Source organism: Melospiza georgiana, chromosome 3 (genome assembly GCF_028018845.1).
Source record: "Melospiza georgiana isolate bMelGeo1 chromosome 3, bMelGeo1.pri, whole genome shotgun sequence".
Classification (NCBI taxonomy): domain Eukaryota; kingdom Metazoa; phylum Chordata; class Aves; order Passeriformes; family Passerellidae; genus Melospiza; species Melospiza georgiana.
The window spans coordinates 15512334-15539086 of NC_080432.1; the positions used below are offsets into that span (position 1 = coordinate 15512334).

The 26753-nt window shown below is 42.3% G+C and overlaps 1 protein-coding gene across 1 annotated transcript in view; it reads left to right on the forward strand.

Moving 5' to 3' along the window:
* Positions 1-5867: 5867 nt before the first annotated feature.
* The window catches only part of PSME4 (proteasome activator subunit 4), a 43832-nt gene continuing 22946 nt past the window's right edge, over positions 5868-26753 (forward strand). Inside the window, exons 1-14 of the mRNA XM_058020335.1 lie at positions 5868-6074; positions 11816-11956; positions 12440-12556; positions 16877-16921; positions 17585-17734; positions 18407-18470; positions 20623-20697; positions 20815-20937; positions 21347-21439; positions 22378-22643; positions 24129-24315; positions 24978-25067; positions 25981-26045; positions 26146-26296. Coding sequence (XP_057876318.1) covers positions 5902-6074; positions 11816-11956; positions 12440-12556; positions 16877-16921; positions 17585-17734; positions 18407-18470; positions 20623-20697; positions 20815-20937; positions 21347-21439; positions 22378-22643; positions 24129-24315; positions 24978-25067; positions 25981-26045; positions 26146-26296 — 1740 coding nt within the window. The 5' untranslated portion in view covers positions 5868-5901. The remainder of the gene's footprint in view (positions 6075-11815; positions 11957-12439; positions 12557-16876; positions 16922-17584; positions 17735-18406; positions 18471-20622; positions 20698-20814; positions 20938-21346; positions 21440-22377; positions 22644-24128; positions 24316-24977; positions 25068-25980; positions 26046-26145; positions 26297-26753) is intronic.

The following is a 26753-nucleotide window of genomic DNA, read 5'->3' on the forward strand; positions in this document are numbered from 1 at the left end:
GGTAACACCTCTGGCACCCCTGATACCATCCCAAATTCACTTTGCTCCTGACTTCCCATCTCAAAACTCCCTGCTTTTCAGAGGTGCTAATTTCCTGGGGATATTTAGGGGTAAGCAGAGTGATTCTGGCCCAGTTTCTTCTCATTTCAGAGCCTGTCAAGCCTCCAGCTAATACCACTCCAGATGCTGATGGCTCTATCTTCCCAGGCAAAGGGGGCTGGAATCTCCAAGGACAACCATTTTTCCAGCAATGCCCTTGGGTAAGCAGATTAATTCAGAGCATGGCTACAGGATTTGAGCAGGCATTTGGCAAAGCCAAGAAAGCATGAATCAGGTTTTGTATCCATCCATTGCAACGCTACTGAAAAAGAAAACACATGGGGGCTGTAGATAGTGGTATCACAGGCACAGTGAACGCCCACTGGATTGTCCTGCAGAGCCCTCTCAGGAGATTACAAGCTGTCTTTTTCCTGCTCTTTTTGTTCTGTTTCTCACTTGAATTTTCTAAACCCCCTGAGTTCTTTCACCCAGTTCTCAGTGCTCTGCCCAGCAGAAGGGCAGCTGCTGCCTTTGTACTATGCAAGGCTCAGTTTTCCATTGGGCTTGGCCTCGAAGTAACAACACACAAATGTGGCAAAAGCAACTTTTTCCTCTCCCAGGGATATCCCTGAATTTACAGGCCTCCTGTGCTCCTTAATTGGAACATTCCTTCTATCCTAAATGGCCTTTTTGACAGTTATATTTCCAAGGTTGTAAGGAAGTGTTAATTTACAGTCTTTGTTTCACCTTGAACTCTTCTTAACGGGCTACCTGGGACAATAATAAAATAATTTACAATTCCTTGAATCCTGGTGTTAGTCAGCAGGCCCAGCACTACCATAATCATGCCCCTGACATAATTACACTTATTATCCCCACTTATTACCAAGGCATAGACATAAACAACAAGCCAGGTTAGACCAAATGAACACCAGAGAGCTCTGAGTTTGTGCCGTGTGATCCTCCCAAAGGTTTCTTAATCTGCTGGGTGTCTCCCTAACACTCCATGGGAGAAGCTGCTGCTTTAGAAACGTGCCAAAAAGTCTCCCATGCAGATTTCATGCACAAAACCACTCAGCCAGAAAGGAAAGGATAGATAATTCTTCAGCAGGAGAGAAAGGATTGGTTGCTTAAGGGAATATTCAAGTGAGATTGCTTCTCCTCCAGAATTCATAAATATTTAAATACTTCTGATCCACACGTCCAAACAGTGAACACACAATCCACCCACAGAACTAAAGCCAGAGCAACTACTTGAGCCATGGCCATGATAAACACAATTATTTGTGCTGAATGCTGCTTGAAATAAGACTGAAAACCTGAGCAAAGATTTTTCGTTGTTATTCGATTTATCCTGAGTTGGGAAAGCAGACCTTATATATTTTTATTAATTTTATTTTTAATAGATATTGCCAGTATTTCATCTTGACAAGGAGTAGACAAACCAGAGAACTGCAGATGAAGCTGTGACAGATGCATGTGCCACTTAAAACCAATAAATATGATCATCCACCCAGGCACCTGGGGTAAGGTGTGTCACAATCCTCTCTGGCAAACAGGGCAGCTGCAAGAGACTCCCAAGTCCATAATGAGCAGTTTCTGTGTGACTTACTGCAGGCTGCCAAGGGATTGCCTTGATTTCCTAGAACAGCAGAATCCCTAGGAATGACCTCTGTGAGTTCACTGTCATCACATGCTCCTCTGGGGCTGCTTTCTGTTTGGCAAGAGGGTGAGACAGAAAAATCCATTTCAATGGCTCAAGAGGAACAGAAAAGTAACCCTAATGTCTCTTTACCCAAAGCTGGCTGCATTTCTGTCATGTCCAAGGAATTATTATTTATTTCAAATAGCTGTGAGTAATTTGGAAAGAACCTCTTACAAAGAGGCTCAAGCCCATTGCTTTTTCTCCCCACAGGCACAATAGTTTCCAGGGATATCTTTGGGAGTTTCAGACATGTGGAGGAAATAGCCTGTCACAGACAGAATCTCTGCTGTGGATTTGGGACAATTATGCTTTCCAAATCTTAGGCAATAAGGCACCAAAAGAGAACAAATCCAGGGAGTGGAGAGGAAAAACCACTTTTGCTATAAATTAATTTATTTCACCAAGGAGAATTGAGGTCCTGTTCTTGTACAAAGACTGTCCATTGTAAGCACGGTGACCCACTAAGTTCAGCTGGAATAGAGAAGAGGCCAAACAATATCTTGTGAATGGATATAATTGAGGATGGATTTAACTCATAAACAGAACCTCTGGGAATGTAAAGCGAAGGACAACAATGCAGTACCTATTTGGTCAGGCTTGTCTGTGTAATAGAGTTTTAAAAATTATACAGGTGCCAGTAATAACACTTTATCCTCTTCACAAGGACCTCTTATTTCTGCTCAACAGAACTGTTCCACTTACATTAGAACACACAGAACTGAACAGGCATTGCAGAAAAAGAACAATATTCAGCATGTGTGCTGTAGGTGACACGGAACCCGCCTCCCCATCCAACTTGAAACATGTCATGGAGTATTTAGACAGCCTTATTTTAGGGACCTAAAATTAGTTCCTCTGAATCACACTTTAGAAGAACCTATTTTTGTCCCATACTACACAGGAAACTTTAAGTTCCTCATTCAGATGCTGTAATTACTCTTGCCCTCGTCCCCCAAAGAGACAAATTCTCTGTAAAATAGAAGTTTATGTAACATGGATGTTTCTGAGTTGCCTCTTTGGCACCTTTCAGCAACTGACCAGTTTAGAAACACGTGGCTGAGGGAAAGTCTGAGGATCCTCATCTAAAATCAGTTATTCCTCTTTATTCCTGTAGTGGTGCTTTGTGAGATATGGGGGTCATAGACTAGGACAGGTATGATACAGGTAATATGAAGTTCCTCTTGTATTGGCTATTCTTCTCCAAACTGGAAAATCATAGAGTGGTTTAGGTTGGAAAGGAGCTTAAAGCCCTTCCAGTTCCACCCCCTGCCATGGGTAGGGACACCTTCCACCATCCCACGTTGTTTCAAGTCCTGTCCAGCCTGAACTTGGACATTTCCAGGGATGGCACAGCCACAGCTTCCCTATTCACATAGAAGAATTTCTTGTGTATAGCTCATCTAAACCTATTATCTTTCAGTTTGAAGCCATCCCCCCATGACCTATCACTCCAGGTCTTTGTGAAATGTCCCTCTCCATTTTTCTTGTAGGCTCCCTTCAGGTGCTGGAAGGGCCTCAGGTACTGAAAAATGGATGGAAATCTGTTACTCAAACATCATCCAACTTGGGTGGAAAAGGACAGATGGGTCACTGAGGAAAACATCTGTGCTAAGTAGTCCCTGGAGAGCTGAGGCAGCAGGAAGCAAGGCTGGGTGACAAGATTCCCAAATCCCAAATGCCAGTGCTGGTGCTGGCTGCCCTTGGGCATCACCCAAGGAGGGAACACACAGACAACCCCAGCGTGACCCACTCCACTGGCAGCACTCAAAGTTCCTCATGAATGGGGAGATTGTGTTTTTCTCACAACTACTCCACTCAGATTCATCAGCTCTCAGGAGGCAATGCCAAAACCAACAGGTGGCTGCCACATTTGGGTTGCTGGCAATTCATATTCCTCCTACTTAATGGGAGAGGAAGAAGCTGTTGATGTGAAGTGGCACAGACGGGTCCTGTGTTATGAAAGCCCTGTCCCTCATCATCTGACTCGGGAACCAAATGTGCTCTCACACACTGCTGCAGCCAAAACATATTGCAAACTTGAACAACACATTTATTTTTGACTCACTTGGCAAAATGTATCTCTCTTTTTTTTCTCTCTCTCTCTTTTTAAAGAGCAGAATGGCGACATAGCAGGGAGGGGAAAGGATTAGGTTTTTAAATTATTACTAAATGTAATTAGTAAATGAACAGAAAATACATTCAAAAAGCAAGTACCACAAGTATGCTTACTACTGTAATTATGAATGGAGCAGGAATCTCCTCTCCCCTTGTTTCAGACTCAGAAAACAAGAATGGAAGAGATCAGATGAGTTAGTAGGATGGCTGTCAGAGGTGTTGATGGCATAATTTGGTGTGTTTTTCCCCAGAAGGTGAGTGTTTAATCCTGCTGAAAGGCATTCATGTGTCTGAGGCCACAGCTGAGGAGGCTCAGACAGAACAGGCTCCCTGTCAGAGGTGTTCATTCACATGCCAAATACTGCAAAATGCCTGAAAAATCAAGGCTTAGTTTTAACTTGGGTTAGAAAGGGCAGGAGTCATTTTTTATAACATGGCTACAAAGCAACAGAACACAGCTGAGAAGCTCCTGAGGTATCTGCCATCTTCAATTTCAGAAAATTGGGGTAGAATTTTGAATTTTTTTCCCTCACCAAACAAACAAACTGCATGCTTCAAATTTGACAAACACTTTCCCACATTGGAAATGTCTGAACAAATTACCATTGTGATTACCAAGAATTTCCTCTAAGTGATAGAAAATAAGTAATTTTAGACTTTTCAATTTCAATGCATACATATTTTCACTAACTATAGATATTGGTTTTTTATTAATTTTTAGGCCAATTTATCCTTTACTGAATTGGTGATAAAACTATTCATTTCATATTGTTTATTTCTGTTTTCCCCAGAAAAATGCTAAACCAAGACGTACTTTATCCCCATGGAAAGCTGACCATGACCAAGTTTTCATTTTTAATTCCAGCCAGAAAGGGCAGAGATTCATCTATGATTGTTTTGCCTCATGCAGTTATGAGGCAACACAAGCGTAAAGTCCCTGTGAAAGATGGCAACAAATTGAGTGAAATCCAGCTATTTTGTAATCGTGTAAAAGTTGATAGATGTGACCCACATGAGATCATGTGATACAAAATCTTCTAGGAATGGAAGGGTATTTCAGAAGGATGGGACACTACACAAAATCCTGGTGCTTCCTTTATTAAAAATACAGGTCTAGGAGGGTGAGGAAAGTAGATGATGCACTCCTTGGGAAGATGCCATGATGCCTTTGCCTGTCATACTTAAGTTTTCCGTGGAGTTTCTCCTCTCCCTGTCGTGTTCCAGAATTTAGTTAGCCGTCTTTTTTTTTTTTTTTTTTTTTTTTTTTTTTTTTAAGCAGAGCTAGTTTGAGCATAAAGATCAGAAAACAGGATTTGCCCTTGTCAGTAGCTCTAAATCTAATCAGTTTGCAGCTGTTGTATGGCCACGATGTAACTCTTGAGGGGAAATTCAATTATATTAGGACAGCTGGAGATAACAGCTATCAGTGCTGTTATCACATATCCCTCGGCAGTTTATCCCACACCCAGGGCCCGCGGGCGAGCTCTGCGCTCCTGACTAGCGCTATTATTTCAAATAAGCCTCTTAGGCAGCCGCGCAATCTGCTATCAAACTCCAGGGCTAATTACAGCACCACCGAATCAACTGGGCTTTCAAGACTCGGGGTCACCGAGTCCGACAGACCGCGGCACTGAGTGTCGCTCTGTCCCCTCCGTCCCCACCTCACCCCAAGTGTTTTGGGGCGAGAAGCAATGCTCGGTTCCCTCCCGATGAGCGCAGCCGGCGGGTGAATGTTTTCACTCCCAATTCCGCGTCCGGGCGGCGGCAGCTTTGCCAGCAGGGCTTTTCCCCCAGCCGCAAAGCCGCAGAGCGCGAACCCCGAGCTCGGGCGGGCGCCGTGGCCTCTCCGCCCCTCCCCGCGGCGGGGCCCAGAGCGCCGCCCCGGCCCGGCCCCGGCCCCGCGCCCCCGGCCCGGCCCCGTGCCCGCGGAGCGCCCGGAGCCGCCCCGGGCCCGCCTTCCGCCGGAAGTGAGCGGCGCAGAGCCGAGCGGGGCGGGCGGGGCGCGGCGGCCGCGGTCACCGGCCCTCCCGGGCAGCGCCGACATGGCCCGGCCGCCGCAGAAGGAGATCGTCTACAACAAGCTGCTGCCCTACGGCGAGCGCCTGGAGGAGGAGGCCGCCCGCTTCCTGGAGCACATCAAGGGCAACCTGGCCCGCGCCGTGCAGCTGCAGGAGCTCTGGCCCGGCGGGCTCTTCTGGACCAGGAAGCTCTCGACGTGAGTGCCGGGGCGGGACGGGGAGCGGGGCCTCGGGCTGCGAGCGGCGCGTCGGTCCCGTCCCGTCCCGTCCCTTGCCTTGCCTTGCCGAGCTGTGCCGAGCCGAGCCGTGCCCTGCCCGCCGGGAGCGCCTCCCGCATAACGGAACCGCTGGCACCCGGCCGGGCCCCGCTCCCGGCCGCTGTCCCGTCCCTGCCCTGCGCAAGGCCGGCACTTCCACATCGGAAACCGGGACAAAGGTGGCTCCGGCCGCGAGAGCTCGCCTACCGCCTCTGAAACTTCCGAATTCCACGACTTAAGCGCTTGTGCGATTAACTCGTGCTTTTGTTTTTAATACGTGTATATTTTTTAATGCCTGCGTGGCCACCTGTTTTACCTCTCCCCTTCTTAAGCAAGTCGTGGTTGATACAATCTCCGTGTAACTTCTGCTATAGGGACACGAAGTCTTTCTCAAGACGGGCCGTTTGTTGGGTCAGGGCTGGCAGGATTAAACTCTGGCTTAATGCTGTGTAAACACCGCTGGTGCCCTTGATATCTTGGCTGAACTCTGGCGCGGGGTAATTTGTGCTGATGTTGGCCCTGCTGTGTGTGCTGGCAGGGTGGTTTTTGTACAGATGAACCCGCGCTGGTTTCATAGATAGCACCGAGTACGACATAGGTTACTTGTCGTGAATTTTACACTTGACCCTGTTTTATTCGGGAAACTCTGGCACTGGGTATGGCATCATATGACAGTGAGTCCTGTAGCTGCAATCAGTAAATTCTGTGGATGTTTATCATGTTTGTTGCTGAATGCTGTGTGTGCCTTCACACACAGCGTTTCCTGTGTGCCAGAAACAACAAAGTCCGTGTGTTTGAACCGTTTTGAAACACTCACTTGCTTACAACTCCTCTCCTTACATAAGTCCTTTTTTTATAATATCAGTTGAGAAATTAATATACATTTATCAGTCAAAGCCTTTTAGATTCGACTGTATTGGAATGTAAGTGTCTTTCTGTTTCCCAAGAGGCAGTCTTAGATAGAATTACAGTGGTGGTTGCAAAATGACTCACTTGTTTGTGTTATGTGACAGTTTGAACCTGCTTGGAGCCAGTTCAGCACTGCTTCCCTTCCCAGCCATCTGCCAACTCATACTGGTTTCGGTGGTACCTGTTGCCCATACCTGTGGTGGAACTTCCTTTTCCCATGGAGCTGAAATAAACTTAGGAGTCCCTACTGTGAGAAAGATGAGCTTTAGCTAAACAGGCTCAATAGGCGCAGAAATTCATTCTAAGTGTGCCTTAGAATCACCCTGTTACTCACTCTGTAAATGGCAATTGCTGTTACCACTTCAGGCTCCAGGGCAGTGAATTTGGCCTGTTGGGAAGCACTGCTGTGCTGCTTTATGAATCACAGAAAGGTCAGCAGGCTCCAATTTGTGGTTTTCCACCTACACTTTGAAGTTTGAATTCATTGTGAGTGTTTGCAGCTTGTCTGATGCCTGTTAGTACCCAGATTTTCTTTGTGGCATTTTAGATACAGGGAGGCTCTGAGTGTGTTTGGTGTGGGCAGGGAAGGAAACAGTGGGCTTGGTGTAAAAAAAATAAGCTGGTGTAATTAATGTGAGAGATGTGCTGCTGCTCTGTTTGACTTGACAAAGTACTTCTAGGGATAAAAGGCTGAGAGAATCCAGGTTGTTCAGCCTGCAAAAGAGAAGGCCTGGGGCAATCTAATTGTGGCCTTCCAGTACCTGAAGGGAGCAGAAAAAAAAATTGAGAGGGACTATCTGTATTAACAAAATACAAATAGTGGAGTACTTGGAGTGCCAGGACTAGGGGGGATGGATACAAACAGCCACAGGGCAGGGTTAGATGAGATGCTGGCCAGGAATTCTTCCCTGTGAGAATGCAGAGAAGCTGTGGCTGCCCCTGGGTCCCTTGAAGTGTCCAAGGCCAGGCTGGATGGGGCTTGGAGCACCTTGGGACAGTGGAAATTGTCCTTACCCATGGCAGGGCGTGGCACTGGATGGGCTTTAAGGTCCCTTCCCACGCAAACCATTCTATCATTCTGTGAAATACAGTAGCAGGAGTTCAGGTGTAGATAAAACACTTCCAGCCCTGTGGTGTTCGTGACTATAGAATCCAATTTCTGCTGTCTCTCAATAGTCAGGGACTCATCTCCAAACTTACTGGCTCCCTTTTTTCCCCTCCTGAAAAAAGCTATAATTAATAAAAAGAAAATGCTCAGAATCCTCATAATGGCATGATAGCTGCTTATATTTGTTGCTAGTGTCTGAACTGCAAAGGCTGGAATTCTTGCAGTATTCTGTGAAATAATTTACATCTTTAATTTACATCTCTACATTTATTGTAGAGATACAGCTGTTAATACAGATATGTGTATGTACAAATGAGAGAAGCAAACAGTGGCATGCAGATGATACACCTGCCTAGTTACACCTCCTCAGCTTTTTACAACTCTGTGCCACAGGAGAGAATGAAAGTGAAACTCAGATCTTTTTTTGAATTAAAAATTTGAGTACCCTTTCACGGTGACAGCTGAATTGTGTAGTTTTTATACCCCCCACAGCTGGAACCATGACTTGCACATATTTATCTTCAGACCAGCTGTTTCAGCTGTCTGATGTCACGAGCTGAGGAGGGAGGGGGGACAGAAAGGAGGCAGAATAGGAGTTTATCAGACAAAATGTCTGTAAGCTGATTTGTATAATTCTTTTATGGGGCATTTTCAGTGGTGACACCTGGTTCTTCTGGGATGTGTGTGGACTGTGGTGAACTTTCACTCCTATGAGGAGAGTAACTTTTGATTTGATGAGGTTTCTGAAGCAAGTAAAATTTGCCCCAAAGACTGGCAGTTAAATCTGTAATAATTGCTCCAAAGATTCCTCCAGCTCTGTCTGGTAAAAGCTTGTAAAATACTAACCAGTTGTGAAAGCAGAAGGGTGAATCTCAGCTTGCCACAGTGTGTGTGGGAAAAGCAGGTTACATTGAAATAATTTGCTTAACTGCTCTTGCTCCATAATTTTTTGTGGTCTTCAGGTCAGCAGTATACATATTCTCAACTTCCCCCTCTTTCAGGATTCATAGATTGTTCTAAAAATGAAAAAACACTAAACATAGTCAATGAACATATTAATATGATATGGACATTTCATGGTTACTGTATATGGAATTAACTCTGCAGCCAGGCAAACACACAAACACACAAATGCCTTTCTGTGCTTCCTGCTCCAGCAGTCACGGGTGTGGGAGGGTGAAGGACTCAATTGCTGTCCCTGACAATGTTATTTTATGTGCTTGTCAGGTGTAGACTTATAAAATGACATTCAAGTGTCTTGCTGTAAGGTGTGGAAAAAAGGCAGCTCAGCTGTTTGGAAGGGGAATGACAGGGCACAAAGTTACAGTGAGCATGGAAATGTCTCCGTGGGACTTTGCCAAGTATTTTAATCACTATTGCCTAAAAGTCTTGTTTGACATCTTTCTCTCATCTTTATCAGGGAAACAGAAGCTTTCTTTGGCTGTGTGAGGGATGTGTGTGCTGTGTACATGTACATGTGGTTTAAGCAGTCCTGCTGAGCGTGATTCATTGCTTTTCACATCATTTGTCAAAAACTGAGCTTTAAACCAGTCGTGATCCTGTTCTGTGTGTTAGCAAATGCAGATGGAAAGCCAGGAATTTAGGGGGGTGTGCTGTTCAGCTTCTGGAGGAGAGGTAATTTTTAACTATAGCAGAGCAGCCAACTTTCTAGGGCAGTTTAGGGTGGCCACATGATATGATAGTACACTTCCTAAAAATAGGCCTATTGTACTTTTGGAGGGAGAGATTTGATACCCAGCACTCCAAGACTGGGGAATTGGCTTTATGGTTTTCTTTTTTTTTTTTTTTTTTTTTTTTTTTTTTTTTTTTTTTTTTGTAATCTCCAGAGAGCCTGTACTCTGTACAGAAAGGCTGAAGTTGGAAAAAGAATTTTCACTTCTTAGTCATGTCTTTCATGTTGTGTGGGTGTGTTTTATTTGTTTGGTTTGGGTTTTTTTTTTTTTCCATGTAGCTGAACAATGAAGGGCAATAATTTTGTCCTTTTTGCAGGATGAAAACTCGTAAAGCCTCAAAGGAATCAAAAAGGCAGTGCATTTAAGATTTCAGCTGTCATCTCAGCATAGTATTATCTGCTTTCAGAACTCTTTTATCTTACAATAATTTAGTTCTGCAATTATTTTTTTCCCCCAGTAACCCAATTATCCTGAAGAGACACCATTTCTATGATGAAAATTATCTGTGTGATTAGCCCCTGGACACCCTTCAGGGTTCATGAAGTTCTGCCTATATTCTTTTATTTAGTAATGGTGATATTTCATCCCTTCTGAAGGGATAGTCTGAAAATATTGCAGTTCCCCTCTGACAGATTTTTCTTGTTTAATCTTGAGGAAAAGTCTGAACACCCCTTTCTAGAAGGATTTATTTTCTGACACTGCCTTAATGCTCAGCTGGATTAATACAAATAATTGACCCCTTTCAGCTCTGCCTCCCTCCTACATAAAGAAGCTGTAAAATATGGGAGCAATTTGGCATCAAGTCCTGCTGCTTGGGCATAGTGACATCTTTGTGTTCAGCATGTTTCTGTGTACTTTACTCCTTTCTTAATTAAACAGCATTTTGTGTAGCAGAGCTGTTGTTAGCAAATGTCACGAAGGAGAACCAGCCAAACATTTTATTTTCAGTTATATATAGCAATACTGGCAGATAAATTTGATCTCTGTGTTTCTTTGTAGTTAAAACTTATTTTCCCAGGCTTCTGCAGTTTCTTCTGCCTTATTTTTTTTTTTTTAATCAAACATGTTTCACCCATTTTCTTTCCCTGAGGATTCTTTTTCCTGTCTTTTTTAGGCATGTGAAAAGTGTAGGTGTTAAGCTCTTGGTGGTGTAATTCTGTAGGTAGGTAGTGTCTCTGGCCAATCCAGATTATTTAGGTTCCTGTGGTGGAAAAGTGGGTTATCCTGTATTTTGTTTGTTTCCTTCTGTGTTTAAAATAAGTACAACATGTTGAAATGAACATTAGTGAAAACACTGCCCATCAAATATAAACATCCCTCCCTTGAATTTGACAGGAAAAGGGAAGTGGAAAGCAGCTTTCTTATGCATCTTTAAGAATAGTGTCAGAGCAGTAATAAAAAGGGAAGTTGCCTCCCAGTGAACAGTAATTTACAGTTGTGCCACACCTAAAATGCTCTGATAGCACCTTATATGGGTTTTTCTGGTGCAGAGTATCTTTCAAGACTTGAAAACATTTTTCTTTTTTTCAATCTCAACTTAAAACCGGCAAACAGTTTTTCTGGAGTGAGTCTGATGATCTCCCCTTGCTGAAGGCAGTGGGACACACCACTAGCAGAGCTCAGTGTCTAAATCAATTGTTCATCCTTGCTGGAAGCTATTGGATTTGGGCTTGTCTTGATACTTTTTGGGTTGTTTTTTTAGCTTCTGGATTGTGTCCTGTCCAGGTTACAGTACTTGTGACTACAGACTCTTAGAGGGCTGTAAACTTTATTTGGTCATTCTTTTTCTTCCTGTAATTGCAGTTGTAAATCTTCCTTTTGTGTGTATCTTCAGGTTCTTACTTGTTGGGCTGGAGAACCAGGTTTTAGTTTTGTTTCCCTAAACAGCAAATCAGAGGGATTCTGGCTCAGGTCTTGGATAAATGGGATGTTTTAAAATATTGCTGACTCCCCCTCTGTTTGGTTTGCAGATACATCCGACTGTATGGCAGAAAATTCAGCAAGGAAGATCACGTGCTCTTTATCAAACTATTGTACGAGTTGGTGACAATTCCAAAGCTGGAGATCAGCATGATGCAAGGATTTGCACGCCTGCTAATCAACCTGTTAAAGTGAGTAAAGATTTCTGCTGACTGTGGAAACTTCTGTCTCACAACAGTTGATCTCTTGCTCAATGTTGTAGCTTTCATGTAGCAGAGTTCTTACAGGTTATTTCACTTATCTGCCCTACACAGTGCTCTGGTTAAAGGGTTCTCTTGTGCAAGCACCTTCAAAGCTTTAGGAGTGGGCTGAAAGTGGAAGAATGCCAGTTTTCCCCATATCAGGAAAGCCAAACAGAGAGCCAGGAATTAAGGCTGAATCTCATCTAGTGAGAAGATGAGAATTGGCTCACGACTCAATAATGTTTATTTCACTTAGTCAGGGAAAATCTTGACAGTGTCACTTGTGCTGAAGGCTGCCAGTGACCAGCCTGGTCCTGCCTGGCCTTCCTGCAGTTTGTGCCAAACTGGGAGCAGGGATGGGGGCATTCCCATGGGCAGCATGTCCATGTCAGTGCTGGATCCTGAACTGCTGGGTGTTTTGTTTCCTATTAGGAAAAAGGAACTGCTTTCCAGGGATGATTTGGAGTTACCATGGCGACCACTCTATGAAATGTTGGAAAGGATATTATACTCCAAAACAGAACATCTGGGATTAAATTGGTTTCCTAAGTAAGTTCACATTTTCAAACATTTTATAGGCCATTAGTACTTGCTTTAAAGTACTTTGTAATGTGCTTTTAATATCTGGAATTTGATACATGGGAAATATTCTGTTTCTATTTTCATGAGGCACCTTTCAATAATTGCATGCAGGGCTGCACTGAATCATGTATCTCCTTCTGCCTGTGGCTTGTGTTTGTCATGCTGTTTCTTTCTTTATGAATGTGATTAATTTTTAAATACACTGCAACAGAGGTCTCACTCAACTTATTTTAGGGTGATAACCTACAGTTTAATAAATTCAGTATGAAAAATTTAACAGTATTGTTGTGGTTTAACCCCAGCCTGGCAACTAATGCCCTTCCTGGTGGGACTGGGGAGAGAAATGGAAGGGTAAAAGTGAGAAAACTTGTGAGTTGAGCTAAAGATGGGTAATAATATGAAGGAAATTAACTTAGCCCAGCCAAAACCAGCACAGATACTAAGTTAAATGTGTGCTGTTCTCTTCTATAACACAGTAAAGTTGTGGGGAAAGAGATACAAATAGTACTGTCCTTCAGTATTTGTCATGTAATCATTCCCAGGATCTGGAATCCATGTATAAATCAGTCTGCTGTCCAAGAAAAGTGAAATATTTTCTGTAGGATATACAGGTATTTACTCAGAGTGTTGCTATGATAGGGAGAAATAATTTATTTTCTCCAGTTAAGAATTTTAGACATGTTCTGCTGATTTTAAAAATGAAAACTTGTTTTCTTTGCTTTCTCTGCACTGTCAATCCCTCTCCATCTGTCAGATTTTCAGACTTAAAATTTTCATAATTATTCCAGTCAGTGAAGGTCCTGCTCTATAAATTACAAATTATAAAAGATAGCACATGGATAATGCATTATCTTTGGTTGAATTGAAATGCAGGTGAAAGTGCTTCATTTGCTTTTAAAAAAATGATTTTTTGAATTATACTGAAGCACTGCCACTGATTCCTGAGGGGAAGATCCTATTGCTGATAAGGAAAATGAACAGGAAATATATGGAGCATTTCAGGCTGAATTTCTCTTGTGGCTGTGTAGCTGAAAAAAATCAGTTTGCTAAATTGAAGTATTTTGGTAATTGTAGGTAAAATGTGAAAGAGTAGAGCCTTCCTTGGTTTATTTTATTTTTTTATTTTTGTACCTGCACACCTTGCTCTGGCGGGATGGTGTTGAGTAACTGCTCACTGTGTAGGAGGGAGGGAACTTTTCCAGGAGGATAAAGGAGTTTAAGCAGGAATGAAGATTTCTGTTGTGATGATCTGACTGAAGCATTCAATTTTATTAACTTTATTCCATGTCAGCCACTCCATGCAGTGCGATTCCTTCTCATACAGTGCTCATCCTTTTTCAAGGGGTACCTTTTTGGTGGAAGTCAAGGTTTTAAAAGCTGATTTGTAGCTGTTTCATTTATCTCCTGTTTTAATTGAATTTTATTTTTGTTTACATTCAGTTCATATCGACCAGGCTGGTCTTCACCTAAAACATTTGTGCTTAATGTATTACATAGGTGGTAAGAATGATTCTTTTTTTTTTTTCTGTTGAGCTCTGGCCAATGTCCCTTCTGCATGTTCTGTTGGACTGTAACACTGTCACACAGGTGGAAGTCTCTGCATAAATAATTGTATTTGGAAGGCCAATTTTAACCTGACACCACTGGTTATGAGAATGTCGCACTGGATGTCAACCTTGCTAATTGGGGACCCAGGCAGTGTGTGTGGAGTGGCTCTCCAGGGCTCTGTTCTAACTTATTTAACCAGCAAATGTATTTCAGGGGTTTAAATGAGAGCTAAGTTTTCCATTGGAGCAATTGTTGTGTGTGGTTTTGGATAAAAGCACCATTGGTGCAGGAGCACGTTGTGGAGTGAAGGTACCTTCCTCTTAAATCCAATGAAATCATGGAAAGTGCTTTAGCAGTGAGGTAATGGCTTCTGGAAAATCCACCCAGCAACAACCTTGGGGATGTGAAGAGCTGCTGTGTGAAGAGTTCACTGGGAATTTTTGTAGGGAAACAGTAATCAGGAGTTCTGGTGTATGATAAATGCAGAAAACTGCTGGAAGTGGCAGCAGTGGGATTGCAGTGGGGTTTGCTTTGTTTGGGTTTTTTTTAGAAACAAGGGCTTAGTTGTACTAATCCAGTGAGAGATGGCTCACTCTAGTTAGGAGATCACTAAAATAATTTGTGAAACCGTAGCTGGTTGCTCTTTCCATTGTCTTAATTTAAGCTCTGTATCCACTTCAGGACTAGACTTTACCTTCAGACCTTCTCCTGAAAAACTGAAATTTGTCTTACTGCTTTTAGACAATGTAATTGTCACCTCTCTCAGTTTACATGGTAATAATTTTAACTGAAACATGTTTCTCTGTGTAAGTGCAGGAAAAAAAAAACCAATTTGCAAATCAGTATCATCATACCCTTTCCAAAAGAAGAAAATAATCCTGTAGTGCCAAAAAAGAGAACAGTGATAGGTGTTAAAAATGGTGCTGGGTGTTCTTTAATGAACCTTCCCAGCTGCATTGTCCTGCCCTTTGCTCACAGTCCCCTAATGGGAATATTCCAGGATGTCTCCTGTAACTTGAACACTCTTGAATGGAAAATGGAATTTTTCTTGGGTACAAAATTGTCTTGCTGTTGCTTTTTGTTTTCTGCCTTACTAAATTTGTAACCAAAATAGAGGAGAGAACGTCCCAATCTTTCTCCTTTACTCTCTCACAATAACAAATGCTGAGATCTGACTTTAAATTCATTAATTTAAACAATTTGTTGATCTCTGGCCTCAGTGTTTGTTAAAATTCCTGTCCTTCAGGTTTTCCTTAGTGAGAGCTGACTTGAGTGGAATGATTGATAGTCTGGGGAGAGCTTGTTTGTTTATGTCACCCAAACATTTATCATGTGAATTTTTAATGCTCTTAAGGAATGTGCTGGTTCATGCTTTATTTATCTGCTCTTGGAACAACTGTTATCTTTTTTTCTAACTCCTTCAAGGACAATATTCACTTGAACCCAGGATCTTCCTGAGCTTCCTGCAGAGTTTGGGTTTATTTTTTGTTCAATGACTGGTTGGCTTTTCTTCTCCACATTTGAAATTTTCTTTCTGGGAGAGGTCCTGAGTTGCCTTTGTCACTGTTGCATAAATTATACATAATTTTGCATCTTCTAGGGCACTGTTTGACTGAAGCAGTGCTCTGAGGGCTGGGTGGGCTTTTGCTGATTTGTATTGAGTGTTGAAGGGAATTGGTGATTTATTTATTTTTTAGTTCTCCTGGCTGTATGGGGTCAGTTTATTTCATGTAGGACTGGAGAGACAATAGTACATGTTGAATACTTGTGTGTCTCAAAATTAATTGTTCTTGGCGAAATTCTAAAGATTATATATTTGCATCATCTTTTTCTGAGCAGAAAAGCATTTTTAACGTTTATTTGAGATGATGAACGAAAGACTGCAATATTTCCGTTTCTAGAGAAAGCATGTCTAAAAAATTTAAGAATTTCTTCTGCCAGAACTTTTTTTTCCATTCAGGGAATGTTTTTGGGTAAAAGTGCAAGTTAGTCTTGAGGTGGTTGTGCAATCAATGGAAGGTTTGAAGAACGTGACAATTTACTACCTTGGTGCTTGCGTTGATTGATCACTCTCTGCTCCCCCTCCCTTTTATTCTTTGAGTTTATTCTCAGATTCAGTCTTTTTAAAGGTTTGATGGCATCCTGTGACAATAGGTGACAATAGGAGTTGAAATGATTTCTCAAAGAAGTGTTCTTGCTGTGGATAAAAGCACTTTTAAAATCAGCTGTTATTTGGGAAGGACTCCAATGAAATAACCCTTGATTTGCAGATAATTCCTTCCTTCTTACAACCACTGGACAAAGCCCAAAACCACATTGAAAAGGACAAATATGGTGTTTGGAGCCTAAAAACAACAAGTTGCCTTTATTTATCTTACAAATATTCATGAATTCCACAAACCCATTTTTGTGTGTTTTCATCTCCCCCAGAAGTCACTTTGCTGGTTGTTCATGGACAAAATGCAGGATGCCACTTCCATGAAGTGATACTAATTCTTCACTTAAATGCAGGAAATGCCAGAGTATTAAAAATAAAACCAGAAGTAGCAGAGAGAGCAGAACAATTTTAATTGTTGTAGTTAGGTCTGTGGAGAAGGCAGGTAGCTAATGCATGTTCAAAGAAGACATCTAATTGCATCTTAAGCTCTGGAGGGAAAGGTCAGCAAATGGTTGGTTGTTTTATGCTGTCTCTGAAATGTAGTAATCTATTATTCCTAACATTTCCTTTTCTCATTTCAGCTCTGTAGAAAGTGTTCTGAAAACACTCGTGAAGAGCTGCAGACCGTAAGTGTTTGTTTCTTGATTTTTCTTTTTTTTTCTTTTTTTTTTTTTTTACCTTTTATATTAATTTAGGAAGGAGGAAAAAAGACCCCTACTCTACCTGTCATTGCTTGGCTGCTGTTCAAAAATTTAAGATGGAGGGTAGAGACTTTTCTGGGGTTTATTTTTCCTTTTTAGCAGCCTTGGTTGCAATAATTCTGTTGTATAAAAAAGTCTATCTAATACGCATTTTAAATACTGCATTGCATGCATACTTAGTGTGTTTAAAAGAAATTAAATCACCAGCGTTCCTGTAATGTTTCTATAAATGATCCTTGTGCCTGAAGTGATATTTTTTTTTATGCTGCATCAAAAATGAGTAATAGTTGTTTGATTTGGACCAGCCTTCACAGTGAAATGGTTTTGCATTGTACAGATTTTTCTCTGATTCAACAAGACAAGAATCTTTTTAATTGGTGTCTTAATGATGCACCACAATATCCTCGATTTTACTGTATTTTGTGAGGGTTTTTGGAGGTGAGGGCTGCCTGCCTATGGCCCCTGGGCACATGGTTTTACTCTAAAGTGAGCATTGATGACAAATTCATAGCTGGTTTTCAATATGCTTAAAAAGAGCCAAAGTTTAAAGCCAGGTCTGTGTATATTGAGTGGTTTCCTTGTTCTCAGGTATTTCCCCGAAGATGCCACTGCAGAAATGCTGGATGAGTGGAGGCCTTTGATGTGTCCCTTTGATGTGACCATGCAGAAGGCCATCACCTACTTCGAGCTCTTCCTGCCCACCACCCTTCCCCCTGAACTTCACCACAAGGGTTTCAAGTAGGTGTCACTGAGGAGTGCTCTGCTCCAAATGCAAGGAATCATCTTTTACAGGGTGATTGGAAGTCACTGGTGGCTTTCAGCAGCATATTTGGCAGGAGTTCAAGACAGGAGCGCTGTCAACCTGCTTCTTTGGTAAATGTAACCTGCAGGATTCTTAGTCCCTCTTCCCTACTGAATAAAGCACACAGCAAATCAAACTGAATTGAATTAAGTGGAGTTTGTAAAGGTGAATTTAAGTCAGAGACTGCTGTGGAGGGTTTGCATCCTTGGCCTCAGGTGAATTCAGAGAAGGGGCTAATGACACTTGTGATCAAAAGGGACAAATTTCACAGTGCAAGGCAGAGGGAGATGAGGTGTCATTTGTTTTATCTGTTGGAATGGTAGAGCTGAGGTAAATAAGGAAAGTCTTGGAGAGACAGTTGTGTGAAAGGGGGATCAAAAAAGACTCAGAGGAGACATAAAGAAGAAAAACAAGGACTAAAAGTCAGATTTGGGAATACTCTGTGAGCTGCAAATTGATAAAAACGTGTCCATGTTGATCTCTGTTCTTGCAGAATGAATTGAGGCACAGGTGAATTCCTGCAACCACCTGGCAAAGTGAGGGATAAATATTCAGTGAGAGAGCTGCTTTCTCAGTGTTAAAATTATTTTGTTTCTGTTTTCTTTCAGGCTTTGGTTTGATGAATTTATAGGCCTTTGGGTGTCAGTTCAAAATCTTCCCCAGTGGGAAGGGGTAAGTATTTGCTTTTCATCTACACTGGAAGAAATCCTCATTTAAATATTCCTACAATGTGCTTGCAAGGAATTGAAGCCAAACAGTGATTTAATGGATTTTCTCCCTTCTGCTTTAACTAGTACAAGAAAGCAGAGACAATACTTTCATTATTGTTAGCAAGCAATTACTGTCTAAATAAATGAGACTGCAGTTGTGCTTGGTGAGCATTGTTTAATGGCCAGCTCAGGCAGCTTTTCATTCCAGCCTTGGGAATGCTGGCATTTTCCAGACTGCCTGCTAATACTTAGAATTATGCAAAGAGCAGTTGTGATTGCTAGAAATTCCACTTCTGTTCTGTCTTTTAATACATCCTGGGTGGTCCCTAAATTTGAGTGGTGATATTTTGCCTTCACTGCAATGAGCTGCAGTAAAGAACCTGCACTCCCCTTGGCCAAAAATTCCTATGGGCTGTATCTTTCAAGGCAAATAGTCTGCCATGTATCTGTGTGCCCCTGCTGTGTGCCTCATGTGAGGAGATCCAGAGCTGGGAAATGAAAAACTGTCTGAAGGCAGCCCCAGCAGCAGCTCAGGTGCTGTTGGTGTCAGCTGAGCTGTGCCTTGGCTTTGCTGCAGTGAAACTTGGCCTATCCCCAGTTTCTTCCCCTGCTCAGTATGAACATAAGCTCATTGGCCATCTGTCTCCTTTTACTAATCTCCTGCCTGGATACACAGAGAGAACTTCCCTGTCTGAGGAGAAAGCTGATTTCTAAACCACCATGGTCACACATTCCATGGGTCTTCTTGCCTTCCATCACAAATGCAGGGAGGCAGCCCTGGGCTCAGCACTTGGCACCTGTCCAGATTCAAACACTGGTGATGCCAAAGCTGGTTTTGAGATTCTGTGTTCACTTTTGCACTTTTCTTATGGCTTTCACCCCCAAAAAACCCCATAATTCTGTCTATTCCTTCTGACAGAACTGTGGCAGCCTCACTTGAACATCATGATTTAGTTTGTTTCTGTCAAACTGTGTAACAAATAATCATCAGCACCCTTTCACAAGTTATCTCTGATATTTTTTCCCTCTTCCACTGTATTCTGACAGCTTGCTTACTTTTTTTCCCAAAGCTTTCACTTCTTGTTTGCTTTTCTGTCGTGTCCATTTCCTAAAGTCAGGTTCATTCCATCAGGTTGGGATGCAGATAATTAGACACATGGGTTCTGACTCTGCAATCCAGTTTAAGCCTCTGTATGCTGCAAGCTTTTCTTCAGCTTGCTTTGGCAGGAATTAGACTTGCTGTTTGAAGGGGAGCTGTGGAATCAATTCCTTGTGTGCATAGTAAGGATTTTTTTTTTCAATGTGTATTTCCTCATACCAAATGAAAAAGGCAGATCACTAAAGAAAATGTAACCCTTGTCTTCAGGCTGTATCTGATGTCCTGGATTGAACTTGGGGGTTTTCCAAAGCTCTCATGTCCTTCAGCCTGAGAGGTGACCTGTTCCTCTGGGCTATCTGCCTCAGAATTAGGCAGGATTATTTAAGGCCCTTCCTTTTGGCTTTGCCATTGCTTCAAAATACTGATAGAAGCATCGAGAGCCTGGTGGGTCTTTCCTGATTTGGAGAAGCTCTGAAAAGCAGAGTTGGTGGGTGATGTGCTTATCATCATTAGGATACAAGAGTGAGACTTCATCTCCTATTTTTTTGTTCAGTCCTGATATCTGTCTTTCCTGAGGACATCTTCCAGTTCCCTTTTTGACTCCTGGGGCTGTCCTCTGGTGATGGAGTGTCTAATTCTTCATGGGCAGTCACAGGCTGCTCTCCCAGCTGACAGCTGATGCCTGTGACCTTTACAAGACACTGATGGGTTTAAACCAAAGCACACAAATGTGGCAGCCAGCAGCACACACTGAGTAGGATGGATCCTGCAGGAACTAATTGTCCTAAACAGCTAAATATTGGGAAAAGCTAGATGGATGAGTTGGTGGAATTTTCTTCCATGTCTCTGTATAAATGCTGTTTTAGGCCAGTGAAACACATCTTGGTGGTTCTGATGGAGTGAAATCTCCCTTCCCAAGTGATTTTAGTGCCATGGGTAACTTTTATCTTGTGTATGTGAAGATTTATTCTCAATATATTCTAATGAATATTCCCTTTTTTCTGGTTATTCTCAGCATCTAGTCAATCTTTTTGCTCGCTTGGCCACTGATAACATTGGGTACATAGACTGGGATCCATATGTACCAAAGGTAACAGTGCTCTTTTCATGATATGCCTCACTTATCTTCCTTGGTGGGTTTGGTTTTCTAAAACACCTTTGGATTTGAAAATTAATTTATACCAATGTGTGTTTTTCTTCCTGTCAGATTTTTACTAGGATTTTAAGGAGTTTAAATCTGCCAGTGGGAAGCAATCAGGTTGTTGTTCCAAGATTCTTAACAAATGCTTATGATGTAGGACATGCAGTCATGTGGATCACAGCCATGATGGTGAGTAACTACTTCATAAAATGAAACAAAAAATAATGCAAATACTTAAATACATATTTAAGATGAATATTTGTTCTGCTGAGCTCACTGCAGAAGTGTGGTTTTGGGCTTTTTTTCCCAAATTATATTGTCAGGTCCATTGTTGCACTGTCAGTGTGGGATGGGGCTGGAAAGGTTTGTGTCACAGCTGCTGCCTGTGGCATTTGGGAAGGGAACAGGCACCTGTTTTAGTGTGAACCTCAGCAGATGGGATGGAGAGAATTTGCTCTTAGTGCTGAGCTGAGGATGGGATGTGATTTGCTGCCTTGAAGTCTTGCTGTGGGGAGAACACTCCTATGCCTCATGCTGCTGTTACCTGTTCATTTGATCTTGGTCTGTGTGATAAAATTCTGTGATTTATCTGTTTCAGGGTGGACCAAGTAAGCTGGTGCAGAAGCACTTGTCTGGCTTGTTCAATAGCATTGCCTCTTTCTACCATCCCTCAAATAATGGGCGCTGGCTGGTGAGTCAAGGGCTTTGGGTGTTAAGATGAGAACTTTGGCTGGGATTTCAACCTGTCAGCTCTGTGTGCTCCAGATTGTCTGTTGATGTATAGTGCTTGGAGCCTTGGATTATCAAGATCCACGATTGCACTGTCATTCAAACCATACTCCTATTCTTGTGTCAGTGCAGAGGTCCAGAACAAGACATTTAATTTGGATATAGCCTGAAAAAATAATTGTTTGGCACTTGAAATGAGGCTCAGACGCGCCATCAGTATTACCTGTGTGATGTTGCTTTTTTCTTGCTGACCTACTGCCTTCAAGTTATGAAAATCTGGGGTAGGCCTTGGGGCAACTTGGTCTAGTGGAAGGTGTCCCTGCCCATGGCAGGGGGCTGGAACTGGGTGAGCTTTGAGGTCCCTTCCAACCCAAAACATTCTGTGATTCTATTAAACAAAGCAAAAAGGATTTTTGGTGCATTGTCTAGTTTGAAATGTAATTTTTGATGGGGTAGCTAGAGGAATCTTCTGTTAAAGAATGCAAGAGTCTCCCTGTGATAGCTGGTGGAAAATAGAGATTAAAACAGCAAGGCTAGTCACAGCAGTGCCAGGGGAGGTGGCTTGTTCTTGAACAGGGTATTTGCTTACATGTGAATATGCAAAGAATGCTCCCAGAGATATAATAATAAATAATATAAATAATCTTGATTCTTGAGTATATAATTATGTGATTTTCATTACTTTTTAAATCATGAGGCACAGTGCTGGCAGCACAATTACTGATATCCTGGGAAATGAAGTTTAGCGACAAATTGCGAACGTCCTATTTCAGAGCCCCTCTGAGCGTTCCCTCATTGTGCCTGTGTAATTCCCAGACTGACTCATGTTCTGTTGTGCCCTGAGCAGCTGAGGCTGTGCTGCTGCCAAGGCCCTGACCAGCATTTGTGCTCTGCCCCCAGAACAAGCTGATGAAGCTGCTGCAGAGGCTGCCCAGCGGCGTGGTGAGGCGGCTGCACCGCGAGCGCTACAAGAAGGTGACCTGGTTAACTCCTGTCCCCGAGAGCCACAAGCTCACGGACCAGGACGTGACAGACTTCGTGCAGTGCATCATCCAGCCTGTTCTCCTGGCCATGTTCAGCAAAACTGGAAGCCTGGAGGCTGCCCAAGCCCTGCAGAACCTTGCACTGATGCGTCCTGAGTTAGTAATTCCACCTGTACTTGAGAAGTAAGTTCTGGAGGAGCGTTGCCACATCTGTGTGCCCTTCCCAAGGTGTAAATAGGAAAAGCGGTCATAGTAAATAATAAATGAATTGCTTGCTGTGAATGAATGCCTGCAGTGAGAGAAGCTGCTGATACACCCTCCTGAGCAATCACCTCAGTCAGAATGTGGGAGTAAGAGAGAACTCAAGTTTTTAATTAATTTGATTTGTTTTGTTGTTTGTTTGGTTGGTTTTTTGTTAAACACCTGGCAAGTGGCATAGTTCTGGGAGCTGTTGACAGCTCGTGTGATTTAGGGTAGGCAGTCCTCAGGTGGCTTGCGTTTCTGGGAGCATTTTGTATCAGATAGTGGGTGGATCAGTTGAAAAAGCAACTTTGTGTCCTGTGTTCATAAGCCACCTGGTGGGTTCCAGATATTGCTACACACTGCTATTGTGTAGCAATAAAGATACATTTTCTATTTCTGTTTGGTTCAGAGCATGTTACAGTTTTAAAATCACTGCCATTGACGACTTTGTAATTGCCAGACCATGTGCCCTGGTGAAATACTTGGTTTGTACTATTTCTAATGCCTTGAGGCCTAAAATTCTTTAAGAAAAACAGTGCTCCTTCCTGTTCCTCTGAAAGCTTTCCTCCTACCCCCGTCTGTGTTCCCTGTGCAGTCTTTTGTACTTCAGCCAAATGAGTTTGACTGAAGAGCCCTTCCTGTGTTCCACAGCTCCCTGACTCAGCTGTTTGTGAAAACTTGATAAATCCACTCTTCTGCAAAACATCCCAAGCCCAGCAGTTGCAAGCAGGGCTGGGCAGGGCTGCCTTCTCTGTTTTGAGAGCAGACTCAACTTCTCCTCTGTAGTTCAAACTATCCCTGGAATGTTTGCCTTGGCTGCAGTTCCAGATGGTTTGGGTGAGCTGTGCTCTGGGTGACGTAGGGCAGAGCACTGTGACTCCTGTCTGAGCTGGAGGCTGTTGGTAGCAGCAGGAAATGTTGTTATGCAGTTTGCTTAAAAAGTGTTAAATGTTGGGAAAAAAAATAGTTTAAAAATCCCAGTAACTTCCCAGGTTTTGATTAAGAAGTTTGGACTTTGATGTTACATGAAGTAAGAGGTCCCCTCTCTGTTTAGAGGCAGCCAAAGCACGTTTTCATGTTTGTCACAAGGACCTCAGAGCTGGCGTTGCTGCCAAGTCCAAACAGGGAAATCGTGGTAGCTTTGGCTGCACTTCTTAATTCCTGTGCTGCAGCTGCTCAGATGGTCTTTAATCCTGAACCAGTGGTGGATAGCACTGATCCAATGCAAGGAGCATTGTAACAAAACAATATTAAATCTTTCAGAAATTGATAAGAAAACAATTTCGGAAACATGACATTTTTTTGTCTTTAATGCAGAAAATGCCACGTGCAGTGCACTTCTATTTTCTTTAAAGGTTTTAGAAACATTACTGTTGCCAACCTGCCTGTCTCCCATTTTACACAACATATCTTTGTGTTTTCCAGAACATATCCCGCACTTGAGACCCTGACAGAGCCCCATCAGCTCACAGCCACCCTGAGCTGTGTCATCGGGGTGGCTCGGAGCCTGGTGTCCGGGGGGAAGTGGTTCCCTGAGGGTCCCACACACATGCTACCTCTGCTGATGAGAGCCTTGCCTGGGGTGGACCCAAATGACTTCAGCAAGTGCATGGTGAGTGTACAAATACTGCCTTTTTAGAACATAACCAGCCAACTAATATTTTATAGAGAAATATTTTCTGTTTTTCTGAAAGCCGGTAACTGCTGTTTATCAGAATTTATCAGCCTTTTTTTTCTGCACAATTTTATTCCTAAAAATTTAATATAACAACAGGGCAAATGCAGTTTAATATTATTAACAGGGCAAAGTAGTTGTGATAAACATTGTACTGACTTTTTGGGCTGTTCTGAACAACAGGATTAAATAGCTGCTCCACAGCTCCTAGCAAATATTCTTAGTCTTTTAAGATCAAAAGGAAGCCCTTTATCACTAGGTTTTCATTATATTAAGTTATAAAAGTCCATGTTTTCAGAAATTCATATTAATTTACTTAAAACAATGTAAATATTGGGGTTTTGTAGCTTTCAGCTTCAGCACAGGATAATGGCTATGTTCCTTAAAAAATTGTGACTGTTTTTACAGTGCTGACTGTTAAGTTTTATGTATGAAATCTGAAAAAGCTGTTGAAGTTTTAGGGTGGAAGAATTGAGTTTTGGATTTATTTGGGTTTTTTAGTATCATTTTCTTGACATCCTAAAGAATGATCCTATACCTTAACTGTAGATTGTAGATACAATAACACTCATTAAAGAGCTGCTTGTACCTCTCAACAGATTACATTCCAGTTCATTGCAACATTTTCTACTCTGGTGCCTTTAGTAGATTGTTCATCTGTATTGCAAGAAAGAGATGATCTTTCAGAGGTAAGACTGCTGGGTTGGTATAAAAACAAAGCTCTAGTTTAGTTTTCAATTTAATTTTTGTATGCAAAGTGTATGCAAAGATATGAATCCTGTTTGTTTCTATCAGTGGAGCTGGTACCATTGTGCAAATATGCTTTAGCAGTGGTTCTTAGTCACAGCTTGTTGTAGAGAATGTTAAATTCAGGTAATTTAATGTTTTTATGTCAAAACTAAATTGCTCAGGGCCCTGTGTGGTGTCATTTAACCTGGAGCTTTCCCTGCCTTGAGGAGAATGTTGGACTCTGTAGTTATTTTAAATAGTGCATTAGATGGCTTTTTCCTTCATTTTCAGGGCTGTTTTCTTCCTAAAGAAACCCCTGCTCCTCTTTAAAGTCCTGTTTCCCTTCCCTGATTGAGATTCTATTGCTCTGCCTCCAGATACTTGTTAATCTCTTCCAGTCAGGAGATAGTAACAGCATTAGACAGGGAGTTTTATCCCCCTTATCACCACACCTGTTTGCTGCTGGGACACTTTGCAGCTCAGAGAGCTGCAGGTTGCCCAATTTAAAAGGTGAATTTCATTGCTCCAGAGCTGCAGCACTCAAAAACGAAGAGGAGTTTGTTCAGTGAATATTTCATGTAAATCTCTGCCAGGAGAGCAGGTCTGGCAGCACCCTGGCACTCACTGACCTCCTGCTGCAAAGGAGGATCAGTGGTGAGGCCAAAGGTTGTATCCATGGAGGCAGACCTGATTTCACCAAGAGGTTATTTGGATACACATCCAGGCCAGGAAATGGGGACAGGACAGTGTCAGGAACCTGCAATAACTGTTCCATGGAGCACTTGGACATTGGAATAGTTAATATAGAAAATAAACTTTGTTTTCTTCATCAAAGCCAACCTTATGTGTTTCCTTTGTGTTGGAAAATTGTAGGTGGAGAGAGAGTTGTGCTCTGCATCTGCTGAATTTGAGGATTTTGTGCTGCAGTTTATGGATAGGTGAGTGAGCTAAGGATGGGGGAAAGCTTTGCATGAAGAACTCTATAAAACTTTCCAGTTTCACTTGCTAACCCTGCACTTATTTGGTTTATTTGTGTAGATGTTTTGGACTTATAGAGAGCAGCACATTAGAACAAACCAGAGAGGAGACTGAAACAGAGAAAATGACTCATTTGGAGAGTCTGGTGGAACTGGGTCTCTCTTCTACTTTCAGTACAATCCTTACCCAGTGTTCAAAGGATATCTTTAAGGTATGTAGAACATGGGCTTCATCCCTTTTAGGAAACTTAATTCTGGGTTGACAGCATTCAAATCCTTTCCTTCCTTTGTGAATGTGAACTTCCACATTTAACCAAGGAAAGGGCTGAGGGGGCAGCTTGAATTTGTGTCAGTTTGGTTCATGATTTTATTTACATCCCTACAGAGTTCTCCTGCAAACTGATGATAAACACAAAAAGAGATCATTCCAACCACTTATTTTATCCCTACAACAGTTTAGGTTGTAGATTTCTCTGTCTTGATAATGCTGACCCACCCAAGCCCCTGAGTTCCTTTTCTCTCCCCTTCCCTGCCACTTCTTCAGCTGGGCCAAAGAGGCTGTTCAAGGAGCTGCGTGGTTAATGGGATCAGAAAAATTACCTGGATTGAAATAACTCAGAGGAAGAGGGTGGAGAATCCAGGTTATTACATGGACAGCTTCTTTCCTAT